At 34.9% G+C, this 18,607-nt stretch overlaps 2 protein-coding genes across 3 annotated transcripts in view; one reads left to right on the forward strand and one right to left on the reverse strand.

Moving 5' to 3' along the window:
- Positions 1-11,803, forward strand: part of LOC115221221 (cystine/glutamate transporter-like) — a 51,632-nt gene extending 39,829 nt beyond the window's left edge. The window contains exons 7-10 of the mRNA XM_036510811.1: positions 1,336-1,432; positions 4,975-5,124; positions 8,280-8,457; positions 11,462-11,803. Coding sequence (XP_036366704.1) covers positions 1,336-1,432; positions 4,975-5,124; positions 8,280-8,457; positions 11,462-11,514 — 478 coding nt within the window. The 3' untranslated portion in view covers positions 11,515-11,803. The remainder of the gene's footprint in view (positions 1-1,335; positions 1,433-4,974; positions 5,125-8,279; positions 8,458-11,461) is intronic.
- A 1,561-nt stretch (positions 11,804-13,364) lies between these two features.
- The window catches only part of LOC115221482 (dihydroorotate dehydrogenase (quinone), mitochondrial-like), a 46,842-nt gene continuing 41,599 nt past the window's right edge, over positions 13,365-18,607 (reverse strand). For both annotated transcript variants that reach the window (XM_029791675.2, XM_029791674.2), the window contains one exon: positions 13,365-17,850. In XM_029791675.2, the coding sequence (XP_029647535.1) occupies positions 17,793-17,850 (58 nt within the window). In that variant the 3' untranslated portion in view covers positions 13,365-17,792. The remainder of the gene's footprint in view (positions 17,851-18,607) is intronic.

Consider the following 18,607-nt stretch of genomic DNA (forward strand, 5'->3'; position numbering starts at 1 on the left):
TAACACCACCCTTCATACCACCAACTTTTAATTATCATTCTACATAATTACATACCTTTAAATATTTTCATCAAGCTCTGTGATGGTTGCCTTAAAGTAAAAGACTGAAATAATTTGTTCCATGACTTGGTTTCGTTTCTTATCATTTATACTGCTAATACCTATCAGGAAAAATATGAATACCACCACATTTCATTTTCTCATTCCATTATATAAGGTCCATTACACTTTGTCATAGAGAAATCATCTTTCATTAGAATTCTATGGAAGAAAGCCCTAATTTGTTGAGTTAATAAGATAGTGACCTACTGATTGAAGAGTCATCGGTTTGTATCTTGTCACCAGCACTCAATCTTGTATACAGCAAATACATTAACACTCAATACCTTATCTCATCCTGCACAGCAATAAAAATTATGAGGGAGGAAGGTGAGTGTTTTAAGTAGTAAAGTGTGTCATATAACTGATGAGTGCTTCATTTGTTTGCAGCGCTTAATTCAAATTATCTTATGGTCACAAAGAAAAGAATGGTTGACAAGTTTCACATGCTGCCTGTCTTAACTATGAATTGTAAGCAAAACACACCATCCAGTCATTCGGTGCCTTCAGCAGGATTCATTTTAATGCAAGCATTCTCAACAGACCCTTGGTTCTTTACCATGTCCATGCTTTTTTTTTTAGCAGATATTGACCTGCAGAGGTTCAAGGCTGACCTCAGCCATCAATTTCACTAATCCTGGAATGTGGCCCTTCAAAGTCCAAAGGCATCATTGCTTTTATTCTAATCAACTTATTTTTAAAAAATTGGGAAGCCATTCCTCTTTTAAATTAGTCACGATGAAGAAGATGTGATTTTCAGAGATTTCCCATGCAATGACACATTACATTGCAAGGCAAAAAAAAAAAACACAGCCTACAGAATGGCCCTGAAGCCAAAATTTAACCTCCCACAATCCTTAGATTCTTCAGTTTGTTACAACTGCATCCAAACCACTTGTACTTTAATAATGCAACCAAATTCTACAGACTAACACTAGATGTACATCACAATGTCTAAATATTAATCTTGACCATGAATATTTCGAAACTTAATTTTGATTAACACAATGTCTAAAGCTTAATCTTGAGACTAACTAGATGTTTTAGTCATGACTAGCATGTCTGAAATATAATTTTGAGACTAAACGATGTCTAAATCTTAATATTGATACTAAAACTATTTTTAAATCTGAATCTTAGAATAAATGCAACTTCTAAATCTTCATCTTATGATTAATACTATATTTAAGCCTTAATGTTTACAAACTCTTTATCTAAGTCATCATCTTTCAACAGACTATTGTTTGCTGCTGCCAAGTTTGGCCACAGCCCTACAATAATGAGGATGCTACATGAACGCTTCAAGACACCGTGGTTAGCAAATTTTGCCTTAGTAAGTAGTAGTTATTCAATTTTCCAAACTGCTTTCTTATTAGCTGAGACTATGGATATCCCTTGCTTGCAACACATCTAAATTCATATTCTGACACAAAATGATTTTTTTAAATGTTTGGTTTGAACTCCATAGTGTCTCTAATTACAATTAAATCTTCCCAAAATTATGCCCTACCATTTTCAAAATAAAAAGGGAAATGTCGGATACTGTTATCCTATATACTTAGTTTGGAAGGAAAAAAGATTAAATGGTCACAACTTGAATGGCTTTGGTCATATGTTTCAGTGCTATCCTAAAGTTTAAACAACAACAATTAAAAGAAAATAAAGGATAAATTCACCAAGAATATGATGCAAGCAAATCCAAAGACCTATTCTTCAGTAATGAAACTGTACTAATGATAAATTTTTTAAAAATTTCACTATCATTTCATTTAGTGAAGCTCCTTGTTTATATGATTTGTGGATCTTATTTGCAAAGTCTTTGTGTTGGATAGTTGTTTGGTCAAATTCTGGTGTAAAACCAAGTTTTTTCTGGAGTAGAACCATAACACAACTTTGGCAAGTGTCTTTTACTATAGTCCCAGGTTGACTATAGCAAAGAGGTGAATTAGGTAGACAGAAATTATCATGGAGTTTATTGATACAGATTTTCTACAGCTGGAGGTCCTTCCCATTGTCAACTCTTACATGTTTCCAAACTAAAGCTGGAATAAGATACCAGACATGTTAAAAATGTTATCTGGCATACTCCTGTCACCTGAAACTAACGGTAGCATATAAAAACATATATTGTTTCATCATCATCATCTTTTAACGTTCGTTGCCCATGCTGGCAGGGGTCGGATGGTTTGACCAGGACTATAAAGCTGGAAGGCCGCACCAGACTCCAGTCTGATTTGGCTTAGTTTTCTATGGCTGGATGCCCTTCTTAATGCCAACCACTCCGAGAATGTAATGAATGCTTTTACGTGCCATTTTCATGACACCAGTATCTGCCATAACTGCGATTTTACTTGGCTTGATGGGTCTTCTTCTTATGCATGATAAAGGTTTGACTGGAATTGGTAAGATGGGGAACTGCACTAGGTTTCAGTCTGATTTGGCATGGTTTCTATGCATGGATACCCTTCCTAACACCAACCATTTCAGGAGTGCCACTAGCATAGGTGCCATGTAAATGGCACTGGCGACAACCATGAAAATGATGCACAGGTGGGTACCCTTTACATGATACCAGCAGCAACTGTGACTACGATTCATGGGTGCCATTTGCATAGCACCGGAAATGACCATGACAATTCACAGGTGCCCTTTACATGGTACTGGCAATGACCATGACTACGATTCATGGGTGCCATTTACAAGGCACCAGCAGCAACCACGACTACGATTCACGGGTGCCATTTATATAGCACCATCAATGACCATGACTACAACAATGATTCATGGGTGTCAATTACAAGGCACCAGCAATGGCCACAAATACGATTTCATGGGTGCCATTTACAGCACAGCTACAATGATTTCATTTAGCTTGATGAGTCTTCTTATGCACAACATATTGCCTGAGGTCTCAGTTACTTGTCATCATCTCCATGATGACCAATACTCGAAGATTATGCTTCATCAGCTCGTCCCATGTCTTCCTGGGTCTACCTCTTCCACAGGTACCCTCCATAGTTAGAGATCAGCACTTCTTAGAATCAATACTTTCAAAACATCCTCCACCATTGCAAATGGAATTACTTCCAACTCCTTTTCTACATACTGAGCAGGGCCATTTACCTGATAGCAAGAGAGTTTTATCTGCTTTCTTGCTAATAACAACTTTTGTCTTTGCCAGGTTTTGCTTTCCTTCCTGGAATTTCTTCTGCAGTTCTGCAATAAGAGTGAGGTCATTAGCATATACTAGTTCCCACAGGCATCCCATTTTGAATTTTTGTGTTATGGCCTGGTTGACTATAATAAATAATAATGGAGTAAGAACTGAGCCCAGGTGGGCCTCTACTTGTACACTAAATTCATCACTGTATTCATGGCTGACTCTCACCCAACTGACAGCACTGCTGTACATGGCTTGTACAGCTCTAACAAGCCACTCATCTACTCCTAGTTGCCTTAGAGACCACCAGACAACAGAGTGAGTGACTCTGTCAAAAGCTTTTTCCAAGTTAACAAAGGCCATGTACAGTGGTTTACTTTTGACCAAATACTTTACCTGCGGTTGTCTCACTAGGAAGATGGCATCTTCCCAGATACAAAACCAAATTGCATCTCAATCAGTTTAATCCTATTCCTAACCAATTGAGCTATAACTCTCTGTAACTTTCATGACCTGGTCTAGTAGTTATAGTAAATAGGTAAAATCTCTTACAGCTGTTTCTAGAATAGGTAAGCATGTGGTGCATATGTTATCGAGTAAATATTTCTGCATAAGCTTACTATTCCATCATCATCAGAGAGAGGAAAGTAATGAATATCCTTAACAAGGATATTTGTAGTTATCATTTCATCGAATAACTAAGGAGTGTCCAAAGAAGAAATATAATATTGTTTGGTTGTTCCATGGTTGAAGAGAGCTAGTGTTTTTAATAGCTGTGTGCAAGACAGAAGACTGCGCTGGTTTACTCATATGATGTGGATGGATGCTGACAGCTCTCTCAAAGTGCTCAACCGGTACTTATTTTATCAACTCCTGAAAGAATGAAAGGCAAAGCTGAATTTGAACTCAGAACACAAAGACAGATGAAATGCCACAAAGCATTTTGTCCAGCATGCTAACAATTCTACTTAATAAACTTCACAGCTAATATATAAAGAAATGTATGAAGGCACTACTTTGTATTGAATTTTGTATTACCAAACTTCTGTGCGTGTGTGTATGTCTTCATCATACTCATTCAAACACAAGTCACCTTATCTTTCCAGTTTGCTTTGAACAAATGAAGCATCAAAGAATGAATTTTTAGTCTTACAGTAGACAAAACCTCTGTAGTTCTGGTGCCACAATTAATAGAACCATGACACTCTGTAAAGGGGTTGGTGAATAAACAAAACACTGTTGATAGAGAAGATTCCTTAGTCTCACTGAGGATATGACAACTGTTCTTGTATTGGAGCCATTATACAATGCACCTACCAAGTTGTACACTCAGTAATTTGGTTAGAGTTAGAAAGGACATTAAATCCTAGGAATCATACCAAAATTGGAACATGCAAGAAAGGCATGGTACTCTGACTCATCTAGAAAGAAAGTAACTCTGAAAAATAATTGATTCAGAGATTATCCATCCAACTCATACCAGCATGGAAATCTGACATAGAAATGATTTGATTGATTTTCCTCAGCTCATTTTCTTTTATAATTTGTAAATTCCACTGGCCAAAATTTATTCATAACTCATTTTCCACTTTTAAAAACTGTCAAGTGATCAAAATGACCTGAAAAGGTTCTATGCTGACGGTAGCAAAAGTTAGATATCAATACTATTGTTTACAAATTCGAATAAATAATGAATAAAAATTGTTTTATTTCAGTGTATTTGGGCTTTAGTAATGCTGTTCACAGGAGAAAGCCAGCATTTCATGGAAATCCTTGGTACTTTCACTGTATATTCTGCAATTAACATCAATCTGTGTCATCTATACTATAGGTGGAAAGCACCTGATGTAAAGCGACCATATAAGGTAAGAATAAGCTGGCCTTTTCTTTTTGTTTTCTCCAGTCATTGTAAAAAGATGTAGAATATTGCCATAACAGCTTCATAGTGTTATATCATTATCCCTATGGTATGTGTCATAAAACTGAACCACACAGTCAGAAGATGAAGCCTTATGTCTAAATACACAGTGTTGTATCCCAGAACAATACATTATAACTTCTCAAAGAATGGAGAAAATTACCCAAGGATGCCTGCTGCAAGAAAACTTAACTGTAAAGTAGGCACTAGCATAGTGATGTAATAAACCAAGAAATTTTAATCAATATTACCTTAAGATTGAGAATAATCATTTTGGTTAGTAGTAGTAGTAGTAGTAGGAGGCAACATCAATAAACAAATAGCTTTACACCAACCAGTGGTAACAATGACCTGTAATAGCAGATGTTAAATTGTCAAACCAACAAAATGAAAAAAAAACAAACAAACACATGAAGACGATTATAGAATGCAACAGTTAAAACATCATCATTGTTTTAATGTCTATTTTTCAATGCTTGCATTGTTCAGACAGGATTTTTTGAGGCAGATTTCTATGGCTGGATACCCTTCATATCACCAACCCACACCTGTTTTCAAGCAATGCAATATTTTCTCATGGTCAGATATATTTCATGGAACATTGAATAAATAATCTATATACAAAAGCCAATCTTAAAATTATTTGCACTGACTCATGTATATTACTGAAAAGCAAAAATCAATATTGACAGGATTTGAACTCATCAAGGTCACCATAAACTATTTACTGTACAACACTCAAGTTGCCTTACTACCAAACTAAGCTAAAGATATTGTTACAAGGATGCTCGTTCACTGTCATGGTGGCTTGTTATATCGATGAAGACCATCATTGTGATGTCTAGCTGATTGTGTGTATAAATGAAGCAATTCACAAACTTTCAACTTTTAACATATTTATTGCCAGACATGATTTACTGTATTGACTTTTACAAAAGATGCTCATAATTTATGTACTGATTGGGAGGAGAGAACCACACTGAGTCTTGTAGAAGGCTAACTGTGGTACATCATGTGTTCGAAGTGGTTTCTTGCTTGAGGTGATCTGAGTGCCTGAGGTCTTAGCTGTCTGCCTGCTGTGAGTACTAAAGTTGGACTACCTTACTCATCATCCAAGGGGGCATATCACACCACGGCTTCATGTTGATTTATAGATCAACCATGTGAAACTATGATAGCTTACTTGTGATTTCTAACTGAATATCTTGTGGTTGGGGTTTGAATCCATATAATATAATCATCTGATTAATATTTAATATACCAACAATATTAGTTAACACTTTAACTTCAATTTATGCTCACATGCTATTTAAAATCTTGCACAAAACTGTACATCCTTCATGAATAACGATTTTTTTCCCTTTTGCTTCTTATAAGGGCCCTTGAAACTCTTGTCAAGTTTGACAGAACCAAAACACATCACAAGACAACAGACTACATAATCTTGCATTCCTTTTAACTTAGCATGAAAAATCCAGTTCAAGATTATCATTCTAATAAATTTGCATGTGAAAATCTACATAGACATAACTGCATCACCAAAGTAGGATTCCAGAGAATATTTCAAGATGCTTCTGATGATGTCTTGAGCTAACTGGATCCTATAAAGGAGCTGTTGTGGTAGCAGACCATGAAACACGGTTGTAATTCCCCAGCATAGTTTGTTCAGTATAAATTTTGTATTCATAAGAGCAATATCTTTCATATAGGACAAAGTTCTTACATTACACTAAACACAGACAAAAAAGATTTTGGTTAGAATTTCCACTGAAGAGTTTGTTTGTTCAATCAACTGAGATGTCTATTCATTGACTTAACAAACAAATGGTTAAGCATCGTATGGACACTTGTAGCCTTTACATAACTCTTAGGGAAATGACACAACCTGTGTCATTTATGGGTAAAATTCATCCAGCAGGCTTTCAACAATTCTTTCAAATCACTTTCTCTCGGGAAGCTTGGATTGACCCAAAGCTGATACTTGCCCAAGATAACATGCAGTGAAGTTGAACCTGGGATATTGTGACTGTGAAGCAAACTTTTCAGCATCTAACATCACACATAGATACTTTACACTTAATTGTATGTAACAAGCTTATATTCTTCAATTAATATTTCTAACATGACCATCCTATCAGCTATTCTGGCATATCCAGGCTCACTTTAGCCTGCATATTTATTTTAAGAAAAAAGTTGTTTAAAGATTTGATTGATTATAATAAGCAAACAGCTAAAATCTGCTGTCCTCAGCTATGCAAAGACAAGGAAAGATAGATCTGTGAATTGTAACTAATTATTCAGCCAACTACCTGCATATAGAACAGCTTAAGCAAAGCTAACCTTTAGGCTATATAATCACAAAATCTCTAATAAAAACACTTATTACCATCATTACACCTATTTTAATTTGATAACTTTGCTAACATAGGTGACACATCAATTCAGTTTCTTCAAAGACACATGTACATTAGGTATTTCCATTTATGTAAATATAGCAGGGATTTATTTTCTTCAATGCCTGCATGGTAATGATAGGTGCAGACATGACTGTAAGTAACAAAGCTTGTTCTGAAACTACATGGTTTCACATTACATTCCGCTATACTTGGGCAGCATCTTGGACAAGTGTTTTGTACTGGGACTGACAAATGTCTCAAGTTAAACTGGTAAATGAAAACTGTACTGAAGACTGTTTTGTGTGTGTGTGTATGCATGAGCATAGATGTTTATTACCGTTTCTTTACATGACACTGCTTGGTCATATCTTTTACTTCTGTAAATACCACTAAGCAGTTTTAGTATGTGAATGTAAGTGAAATAAAGATACCTTACTTGAGATACAGGAAAGGGTTAGCAACAAGAAGGGTATCCAGCCATAGAATAAGCTTCAATAAGTCCATCTGACCAATACCAGCATTAAAAAGCATTTACAAAGTAACCCCATAAAGAAGAAACTGTGAAAACTATTTAAATACATCCTTTGAATGGTTCTTTAAGTGTTGATTAGGCTATGTTTAACTTCATTTCCTTACCAGACAAAGCAATAACAATCAAAGCTAACACCTCATCACCTAATTATGTTACCAATTCTCTTCCCTTTAGGTGAATATTTCTATTCCGATTTTTCAACTTATCTTCAACATCTTCGTCATGACAGCTGCAATATATTCCAGCCGAAATAGTGTAGCACTATCAGTATCCCTTCTGCTGGCAGCAATACCAGTTTATTGGATTTGTATCTCCTGGAAGAAAAAACCCAAGAATTTCCAAGAATTTCTCAGTAAGAAAACCATTAAGTTTTTCAGTTATTGCACATGATAGATCATATTTGTTTTCTTGTATTCTCGCATATTGATATTGAAAAAAAAAAGCCTTTCCTCTAGATTTTCAAACATTGAACCATGTTGATTGTGTCGACAGCAAAACCATTATGGATCACATCTTACATTTCTAATTGATAATAAATATCTATATGATTATTAAAAAAAAGGGAAAATAGCAGGGGCATCTTCCAGATTGTGACCTGACTTTTCAACCAGTCACTTTGTCCACGTTTTTGTATCTGAGGATTTTTTGTCCAGCGACTTTGTCCAATTTTAAATAAACTCTTTAGAAAACAAGGTGAACATGAAAATCAAATAATCATTGAGAATTTTATTGATAGAATTCAAGTAAAATACTGTGGAAAAATGTATTTAAAAAAGTAATAAGCTATAACTAATGATTTATAATGATCACTTAAAATTAATGCAAATTATATGCCACACTCTTCAAAAAAATCAATTTTTCTTGTTGACCCATATTCAATGAGCAATCTTTTGAGGCGTTCATTTATTCTTTGATACTGTGTACATGAATTTGATGGATCTCCTCAAAGAATTTGAGTCATTTTACCTTGAACAAACCCTTCCTCTTCCTTCAGAGTTATGATTAATTTCCAAATAGTCAAATGTGCTCCACCCGCCGAATGCTTTATCACATAATGAAACCCCTCTGCAACATTATTTGTTCTGGGAAGATCTTGAAGAATATGCTGATTAACATTCCATACAGCATTTGGAAATGTAGGTGGTTCTCTCCTTCGTCTAGCACCACATCCTCTCACAAGGCCTATGTAAGTCAAGTCAAAGTAAGCAATGAAGTCAGCAGGTATTTCTTAATCATCTATTAATTCTTCATAAACCTTTTCGATGAGTAGGAAGGCTAATGCTGAAAAACATCGAATTTTAAGACAGAATTCAATCTTTATTGAGGCCTAAATCTGTAATTTTTCAAAATACTGATTGTCTCAAATGAAACAAACATGCCACAAAAGATGAATTAAATGCCTTATGAACTGCAACTTCGAAATCTGCCATGAGATCAAGTGGATATGAATTAGGTTGCATAATTTTCAATTGCTCGAAAAGTAATTGATATATCTGCTTTGTTTTATTTATCAGTAATGCAAAGACCTGTGGAAAACTGCTACCTTTAACTTGTACATGAATGCTAAACAGTTGAAACCACTGTTCTGGCACAATTTTGAACGTTCCATCACGATATAATGCTATATCCTGAAGAGCACTTTTTGATGCAAATACTAGTATACGCAGTTGATCCTCGATACCCAAATTGTATCTCAGAAATTGTTTGCCATTATCAAGTTTACAATATTCTTCAGGTGTTTCAAAACCAGTTCTACCCCCTGGATTAGCAGGAAATCCAGAATTTTTTTGTCAGCACCTTTGAATAATCCTAGCATAAGTGATCATAAGCGTAAACTTAGCTGCTGTTATGCTTCGTGAACTTGCTGCTATGTTTTCCACCACTTCATGCTTGATTTCTGCAACTTCTTTTCTAACATTTAACAAATCTACACCAGCTGGATGAAGGTGCTCACTAGAAAAATAAATCATTTTTGCTCATTGTTTTCCATTGAGGTGTGAATTCGCACTGAACATAGCCTTCTTTTCTCACATCTCCAGTATTCTTTTCCTAGTTTTGTATTTCTTGAATGAAAATCGTAGATGTAATTACTCTCATGAAGTACTTTTCTTTTGTTTTTGGTCAATACAATGAATTTTGTCATTTCGGGATGGGTAAATTAAAAATGTGTACACTACATTTGCAGCACTGTACTTAAGAGAGAGAAGGAAAAAGAGGAAGTAAAACTGTTAACAGAGAAGGAAAAAGAATAACAACAATCCTATAACAAGGCTCGTTACAGTTCTGTGAATATATCATTAGAGATATTTCACCTTGTTTTCTAAAGAGTTTATTTAAAATTGGACAAAAAGACATGGACGAAGTAACATTGGACAAAGTGACACTGGATGAAAAGAGATAGCACCCTTCCACTTGATTCAATGAGAGCTTCTGTCAAATCACTCAATTGCTGGAAACAGCAGCCAATACCCAAAAATCACAAAATAAAGTTTAAATTTAAAAAATAGGAAACACTGGATAATGTAGTCTTACATATAATATGCTTGAAAGAAAAGAAAGAACTGGACCAGATGATCAATGTTGGAATATCTGCAGTCAGGGCTAACCTAGGGTTAAACAAACTATAACTACCATAGCTGATTTTCCCAGTAAATCTAAAGATAACAACACGTGGCAGTATCAAGAAACCACAACAGTCCTCAACATCATTACCAACATTTTACATCTGCTTTCCATGTTGGCATGAGTTAGACAGGTTGTCATAATCTGAGTCAGTTGTTATTCAGAACTACTGTCCTCTTGAACATGCAGGAGTATATCTCACTCATTCATTCAATTTCTAGCAGGGTTTCTATATTTAGATGCCGTCTTTATTACTAATCATTTTATAGTGTACTGGGTATATTTTATTGTAACACCAGTACTAAAAGACATCATGTCCTCAACAAGACTAAAGTTGCATAATTTCTGTTCAATTGCCAATATTATAGAGTGCATTGGATGAACTTTATCATGACACTGGCTTAGTTGAGGTTGCAATCTATCAAGGCTAGACAGTTTTCACTTGCCAACGTGTTCAAACACTAACTATATTGTTCAAGATGAATAGAAGCAAGAGTGATGACATAAGAATCAAGACAGGTGGGTGAAGTTTGCAAGAGTGTGTGTGAGTGAGAGTAATAAATATTAAAAGAGATAAAGCTAGTCAATAGTGAGAGAAGGTGATTATATTTTTAATAGCAGTAATCTTTGTATTTTTTAATAATTGATAGTACTGTAGTAAACCTTCCTATAGACAGTGTAGTTTATTGTTGTTACTCAACTATTCCTTATTTTGAGTTGTTTCTATATTCCAGACAAATCAAGTATTATACTCCAAAAATTATTCAACATGAGAGTTGCAGCATAAGAAAGAGAAAAAAAAAGAGCTCAACAGGAAGCGAAAACCACTTGTATAGTACAAGTTATGCATGCCAGCACACAGACACACATATTATACATGGCCTGCAATATCATACTTCACAAAGCTCAACAAAGTAGGTCATTAATCATTGCTAGTACAGGATATGGGTGTGTTGAAATTACGAGGAATCAGCTCATATCTATTTTGTGTGACATCAGACAAGCCAAGCAATTATGGATATACTCCCAAGTATCAATAGCTGATTGTAAATATGATACACAACAGACAAGCTGATTCTCCACTATATGAATAAAAATATGCATCCATTTCTTATATACTAAGACCTGAGAATATTGACAATGTAACAAAGTTATATTTATGATACGTGTTGCAGCAAGAACTTCAGAGTTTCAAACTGTTGAAATACCCACCTTCCTCAGGATTATCTTTTAAAAAAATAGCAAGAATAAAAATTAATAGAAATGGAAGAGTGAAAAATTATCATAACTAGATTGATTAAATTCAAGATAGTTAGTATAGAAATAGAGACATTAATAAGACTACCAGTTAACTTTTATACAATCTCTTGATTTTTTAAAATCCAAAAGTAATTATTATAGAAACCGATTAAGTAGTATTATCATCATTTAGTGTCCACTTTTCCATGCTTGTATGGATCAGATGAAATTTGTTGAGGCAGGTTTTCTACAGTCAAATACCCTTCTTGCTGCTAATCCTTATCTGTTTATGAGTGAGGTAATATTTTCCAATGGCAAGGTATATTTATTTCCAGTCTCCTGTGAAAAATAACTTCAATTGTATGATGGCAATGTGCATTTACAACCATCAAGTTATGGCTAGGCAAGAGTACACACACAATTATATATATATGCAACAGGCTTCTTTCAGTTTCTATCTACTGAATTATAAGGCGTTGGTTGACCCAGGGCTATAGTAGAAGACACTTGCATAAAGGTGCCATGCAGTGAGACTGAACCCCAGACCACAAGGTTGGGAAGCAAGCTTCTTAACCACACAGTAAGTAACACCTGTGCCACAGGAGCAAAAACATTGGCTAGAAACTACCAACCACCAAAAGTTGTTGCAGCAGTGTCAGAGCCCTTGATTAAACCAGCAGGGATGGCAACTGAAAAGAAAACAACCCATGTTTAGAGCACTATGTACCACTGGTATGAGATATAGAGAAAAGGTACCTCATTTACATCTTCATATGATACTATAGAAACCTACACATTGGTTAGATATGCAAACCAATCTCTTATAAATCAAAATCTATAACAGAGGGAAGTTGAAGGAATGCAGTGAGACAATTACTCCCACCACACCCTCTATTTTCTACCATCTTCTTTGTCCATATGTAGCTCAACAATCCCCTTTGCAATCTTCCTATACCTCCTTTTCCTAAGGTAGGTTTGTCCTCAGACAACCATATTTAGTATAGGAAGAGTATTATGGTATCATAGTCTATGACCAAAACACTTCAATTTCACCTTATAAACTGACAGTAAAGTTCCATAGTTTGCAGTTTCCCCCATAATTTTTCTTAACACCCTCATTAAATTTTTCTTTTGTATATGGAATGTGAAGCATCTTTCTTGGACATTTCATTTCAAATGTCATATTTTTCTCACTTTCAGTATCTGATATGCACAATTCATGCCCACAGAATACAGTTAAAATTGAAAAAATTGGTTAGAACCTTTATGAAATTACAGATGTTGTTTACACAAATAAATATGGTGGTTGTAGAAACTAACTTCAACTAGAATATAAGAAGTAACTGGTTGAAAATAACAGTAAAACACAACACAAAAATAAAACAAACAAAACTCAAGTATATTTCAAATATTTTACTGTCGTAAGAATTGCCTTCTGCTGGAACTAGTTTCTCGAATTAACATAGTTTTGCATCAAATCTCATTAACAAAAATAAGTTTCTCCTTAAGTACCAAGAGAAGGATGGCCATAGTTAATTAGTATAGCCATTAAAATCTTAACGTTGGCATGAGGTAAAAATGTAAAGGTCAGTCATAACAGGATTAGAAGGTATGTGGCATGGTTTCTATATAAAGAACCCCACTGCATGCTGTGTACATGTGTCTGTGTCTGTGTATTTATAAATGTATACTTAGGGAAACATATATCTGGCACAGTTTTTTATAGTTTCTTAGCTGATAATATTTTGCATTCAAAAATATTGATTGTCATTGAACTTGTTTGATGTGAACAACCAAAGAAATAAATAAAATTTGCAAATGACATATATTTCATAAGGTAATTATAGTCTAGCCTGATGTAATGTTAGATTCAGTCAAGTTGCTGATCTTGCTATAGATAAGATTCAAAAGTGAAAGCAGATTGATAAGCGTTGAGTACACATCTTTTACATTGTGGACCACCTCTTATGGAAACAGATGTCAAAGAAGATAGTTTGCACCACTTCTCTTGCATGTGTGTGTGTTTACATAGGTATAAAGTCTAAGAGTTACAGAAATATGAGGGGACTTGAGAAGCTGTCTTTCCCCAAAAAACATTTACCATATAGAAAGATGTTGAAGACAAAAGATATCACAGACTCAGTTTGCTAAGAGGGAAAATACTGCAGCCTTGTTGAATTAATGGAGAAGCCTGCTAAAAATAGGAGCCAAACAAAACCCTAGTCTTAAAGAAAAAACACAAACTGGCCACAATGTAATCATTGATATAAAAAAGGAACAGATGGTCATGCTAGAATACCTTGAACAATAGGTGTGTTTTATCAAAGGCAACAACAGCAGCATAATGATCTCATTTGTAAAGCAGGGCTAGAGTGTAAACAAAAGAAATGAAACAGTATATTACTGGTACTTATTTTGTTGCCCATGGAAGTACAAAAGTCAAAGGTGATTACAGCCACAGACAACCTAGCTACATGGTTAAGAAACTTCCATGGCAACCATATGGTTTCAGGTTTATTCCCATTACAGAGCACCTCACCTAGTGCCTTTCACAATAGCTTTCATCTAATGAATTCCTTAAAAGTGGGAATGGGTAGATAGAAACTATGCAGAAGCCTGTCATATATATATGTAGGTGTCTTTCACTAATATATATCAGTGAAGGCAACAAGCTGGCAGAATTGTTAGCAGCATTTCATTTATCTGTACATTGCGAATTCAAATTCTGCTGAGGTCCACTTTGCCTTTCATCCTTTCAGAGTCAATAAAATTAGCCTGCCCCTTATCCAAAATTGCCAGCATTGTGCCAAAATTTGAAACCAAAATATATCAGTGGTAAGGAAACAAAAAAAAAAAATGGGGTTTGTTTTTTGTTTTAAAAAGTCTCTATTGATATTTGTTTTGCCTCAAGTTACAGACATTCCATTGTGACTAGTTACCAGAAAAGTAGTGGACCACCCCATTGGAAACTTGTAGCCAACAATGTTAATGCTCACTAACCATAATATAATAATGGATAAATAAATAAGTGACAGAGAACAGAGTAACACTGAGCTCACTACCCACCAACATCATCATCAATTGTAAATAAGGTGAAAGTTCAGAGCAAGCAGGAGCAGGATTCACAAATGGTTAACTGTCATTAAATTTATCGTAGACAGGTTATGTATCTGTTTGGTTACACAAGAAAGTGACAGAGCATGACTCCATAGAATACAACGGATTAACAATAAAAGAAAAATATGAAAAATGGAAATGAAGATCTCAGAACTTCAATTATTTCTGTGGTATTAATTATGGCAAGAATTACCATTAACTTGCTAAAAGAAAATGTCATCATACAATCACAGAGATTTAGAAATAAACAAAACCAAGGAATTAGACCACAATAGATTTCTAGATTAGCTAGAAATAACAGTTAAATCCCCTTCAAATATTACCCTACTACCTTAAAACGAAAAGACACACTATATAACGTAACCTAACATACAGTGTGCACCCAACCCCAAAACACACAAGGTCATGGTTGAAGTGAAACACTTTTGATCATATATACACCATGATAGGTAACCTGGAAATAAGTAATAATTAACAAAAAATGTTAGAGAAAGGGATACAGTTAACAAACTGCGCCACCACCATCATCACTGATATTAGCAGAGAGTTAAGTTATACAAAGTGAATAATACATTGTGTGTGTTTGTGTGCACACATGTATATGTGCTTGTAATTCAGAGGTGTAAAATAAACTCAGATCAAAATTGCTAGAAGAGTGAACGGGATGTCTAGCAGGTGGTAAACTCAATCCATAACTGACCAGGGGACAAAACAACACTAACAACCTTTAAAACTCATTCCTTCCCCACCAGCAATATTTCTCTCTCTCTCTCTCTCTCTCTCTCTCTTTGTAATAGCTTCTATCTCTGTTTTTCTTAAAATCTAAGGAGGAGAGAGAGATCTTTATGAATGATGTACTTTACTTACAACTGATGATGATGATGATATACAAAATTATTTACAATCAAAAACCCATAATTACATCCCAAAATACCAAATAGTATTAAGTTATTACAAAAATTTTCTTTTCTCTTATACCAAACCCAAATACCATATTTACACCAAAATGTCAAACTTGCAGTGATTTCAATCCCACCACCCAACCATTTATATTCCAATCACCTCCAATCAATGAAATATTTCAGTTTCAAGATGTACCTTTTACCTACCTACTACCTATGAGACAGATTTCCCTCTATATCAATTTCCAAGTAAAACACTAATTCCCTGTAAATTGTCAATTGCTCTTTTTAACTCCCACAAGGACATCACAAGTAAAAATAAATGCTGCCATGGGTGCTCCCATGGAAGAGACATCTGGGGGATGTTACCCTAGTTTTTCAAACAGCAACAAACATGAACCCTGATGCTGAGAGGAATACTCAGGAGACTAATAATACTTAATGTTGATTCACAGACATTACTATAGCTAACATCCTCTTAGTATCAAATAATCAAATGAGAGGAGGCAATACACCTTGTGTTTAACAGCTCTCTGATATGGTGAATAAGTTAGGGTGTGTAAGCTCATTTGCAAATGTGGTTGCATTGAGAACCAAATAGCTACAGTTTGGTTGAGGGACAGAAACAACTAGAGCAGAAAGAAATGGTTTAGTGTGTGTATGTGTGCGTGTGTAAATGTATATAAAGCATAAGGATAAGCCAAAGAAGCAGCCTAGACATAGTTACTAGACCTACGAGACATAACAGCAAAATCACCCTTAAATCATACCCAGCTATCTAAGAAAAGAACACCTTGGACAAAGTGGTCCTAGGTTAAATATGCCAAAAAAGGAAAAGAAAAAGAGATGGTGTGGCCATGGTTGGCCTGCCTTTGATCATGGGTCTGTTCAATTAGAACTGACATGCAGTTGAACAACAATATGAGGATAAAATGGATATGATCAATGACTGAAACCAGTAAGAAATAACAAATATGTATGTATATATCTATATGTATAAAATTCAGTTTGTGTGTGTGATATTTACCTTTTTTTATTGACATTTCATTATTAATGTACAATTGTCATCTTAGTTTATTATGTGATATTTCTTGACATAATGTCTCCAAAGAAGAGATCCTCCATTGGTCAAAAAATGGAGGTAGCAGAGAAATTGAAAAGGAGAGCAAACGAATCGTTACGTGAAATTTTAATTAGACAATCACAAAATGCTGCATGTACAGCTACTACAAGAGCAATGGAAAGTGATGAGCAGTGTAGTATTCACCTGGCTGGGAATACTGCATTAACAACTTCAGCCAATCCCTACCCCCTTATCACATCATTTCTTTCATGTAGATTTCTCTCATGTGGTTGTTGAGCACACCCACAGGCTTAATTTATCACATGGATGTAGTTCCTATGTCTGCTGATTGTTCAGCATGGTAGCGGCAGCACCGACAGCCACAAAGGAAAGTATATCCACTGAGAGCATTTTGATGCATTCAAAAATCACATAACTCCACCATGACAAGGTTAGGGCCTGGAATCTCCCAAGCAGACACATGACATGTCACTTAGTCAAATTAGCCCTTCATTTACTCCACAAATGCTTTGTTGTCAATACTGCACTTCCCCGTATGACATATTTCAACTTAACTGTACCATATATACAAACTATTCCATTTAAATCCCAAGCAACACTAGGTATGTCTGCTAGTATACACACACAAACGCATGCATATATACATACATATATATATATATACGCACACACACTCATATATTTTCTACAACACATAAGTATCTTTTCTATCACAAAAGTTTACTAACTGCTACGGTGGTCAGCTCCAACAGCATCAGACACAGAAGAATAGCCATCTTTTCTGAAAGAAGAAAATTAAGAAAATAGTTAAAAAGTGGTGACTGAATTGTCTATAAAATCCTAAAAAGATTTAGTGAGGATAGATGGGGGTTAACAAGGCCAGACAGATTGAAGGATATACAAACAAGCTCTCTCTAAATATACATATATTATACATACATATTCAGTCATTTATTTCACACGTCTTTCCATGCTAGCATGAGTTAGATGAATACATATTGTTGACGCACTGTCTTACAGCTGGATGCCTTTCCAGTCACTAACCCTAATCTGTTTTTCAAGTAAGGGAGTTTTCGTTCCACTTATTTTTAAACTCCTGGACAATTTATTGGCAGGGAAATGCCAACATCACTGTCCATAACTCCACAGTGACTGTAATTATCCACACATTCACACATATATATCATGGACTCTACAGTTTCCATCACTTCAATCAACTCACAACACAAGAATAGATCAGCTAGGTTGTGGGCATGCCTGTAAATATACATACATACATATATATATATATAATATATATATATATACACATACATACATACATACATACATACATGCATACATACATACATTATATATATATATATATATATATATATATATATATATATATATATATAGGGAAAGTGCATAGCCTAATTGTTAGACTGTTGCACTCATGATTGCTAGGTTGTGAGCTTGATTCCCAGATCGGACAGTCTGTTGTATTCTTGACCAAAGCACTTCATTTCATGTTGCTCCAGTCCCCCTTTTGATCA

Source organism: Octopus sinensis, linkage group LG18 (assembly GCF_006345805.1).
Source record: "Octopus sinensis linkage group LG18, ASM634580v1, whole genome shotgun sequence".
NCBI lineage: Eukaryota > Metazoa > Mollusca > Cephalopoda > Octopoda > Octopodidae > Octopus > Octopus sinensis.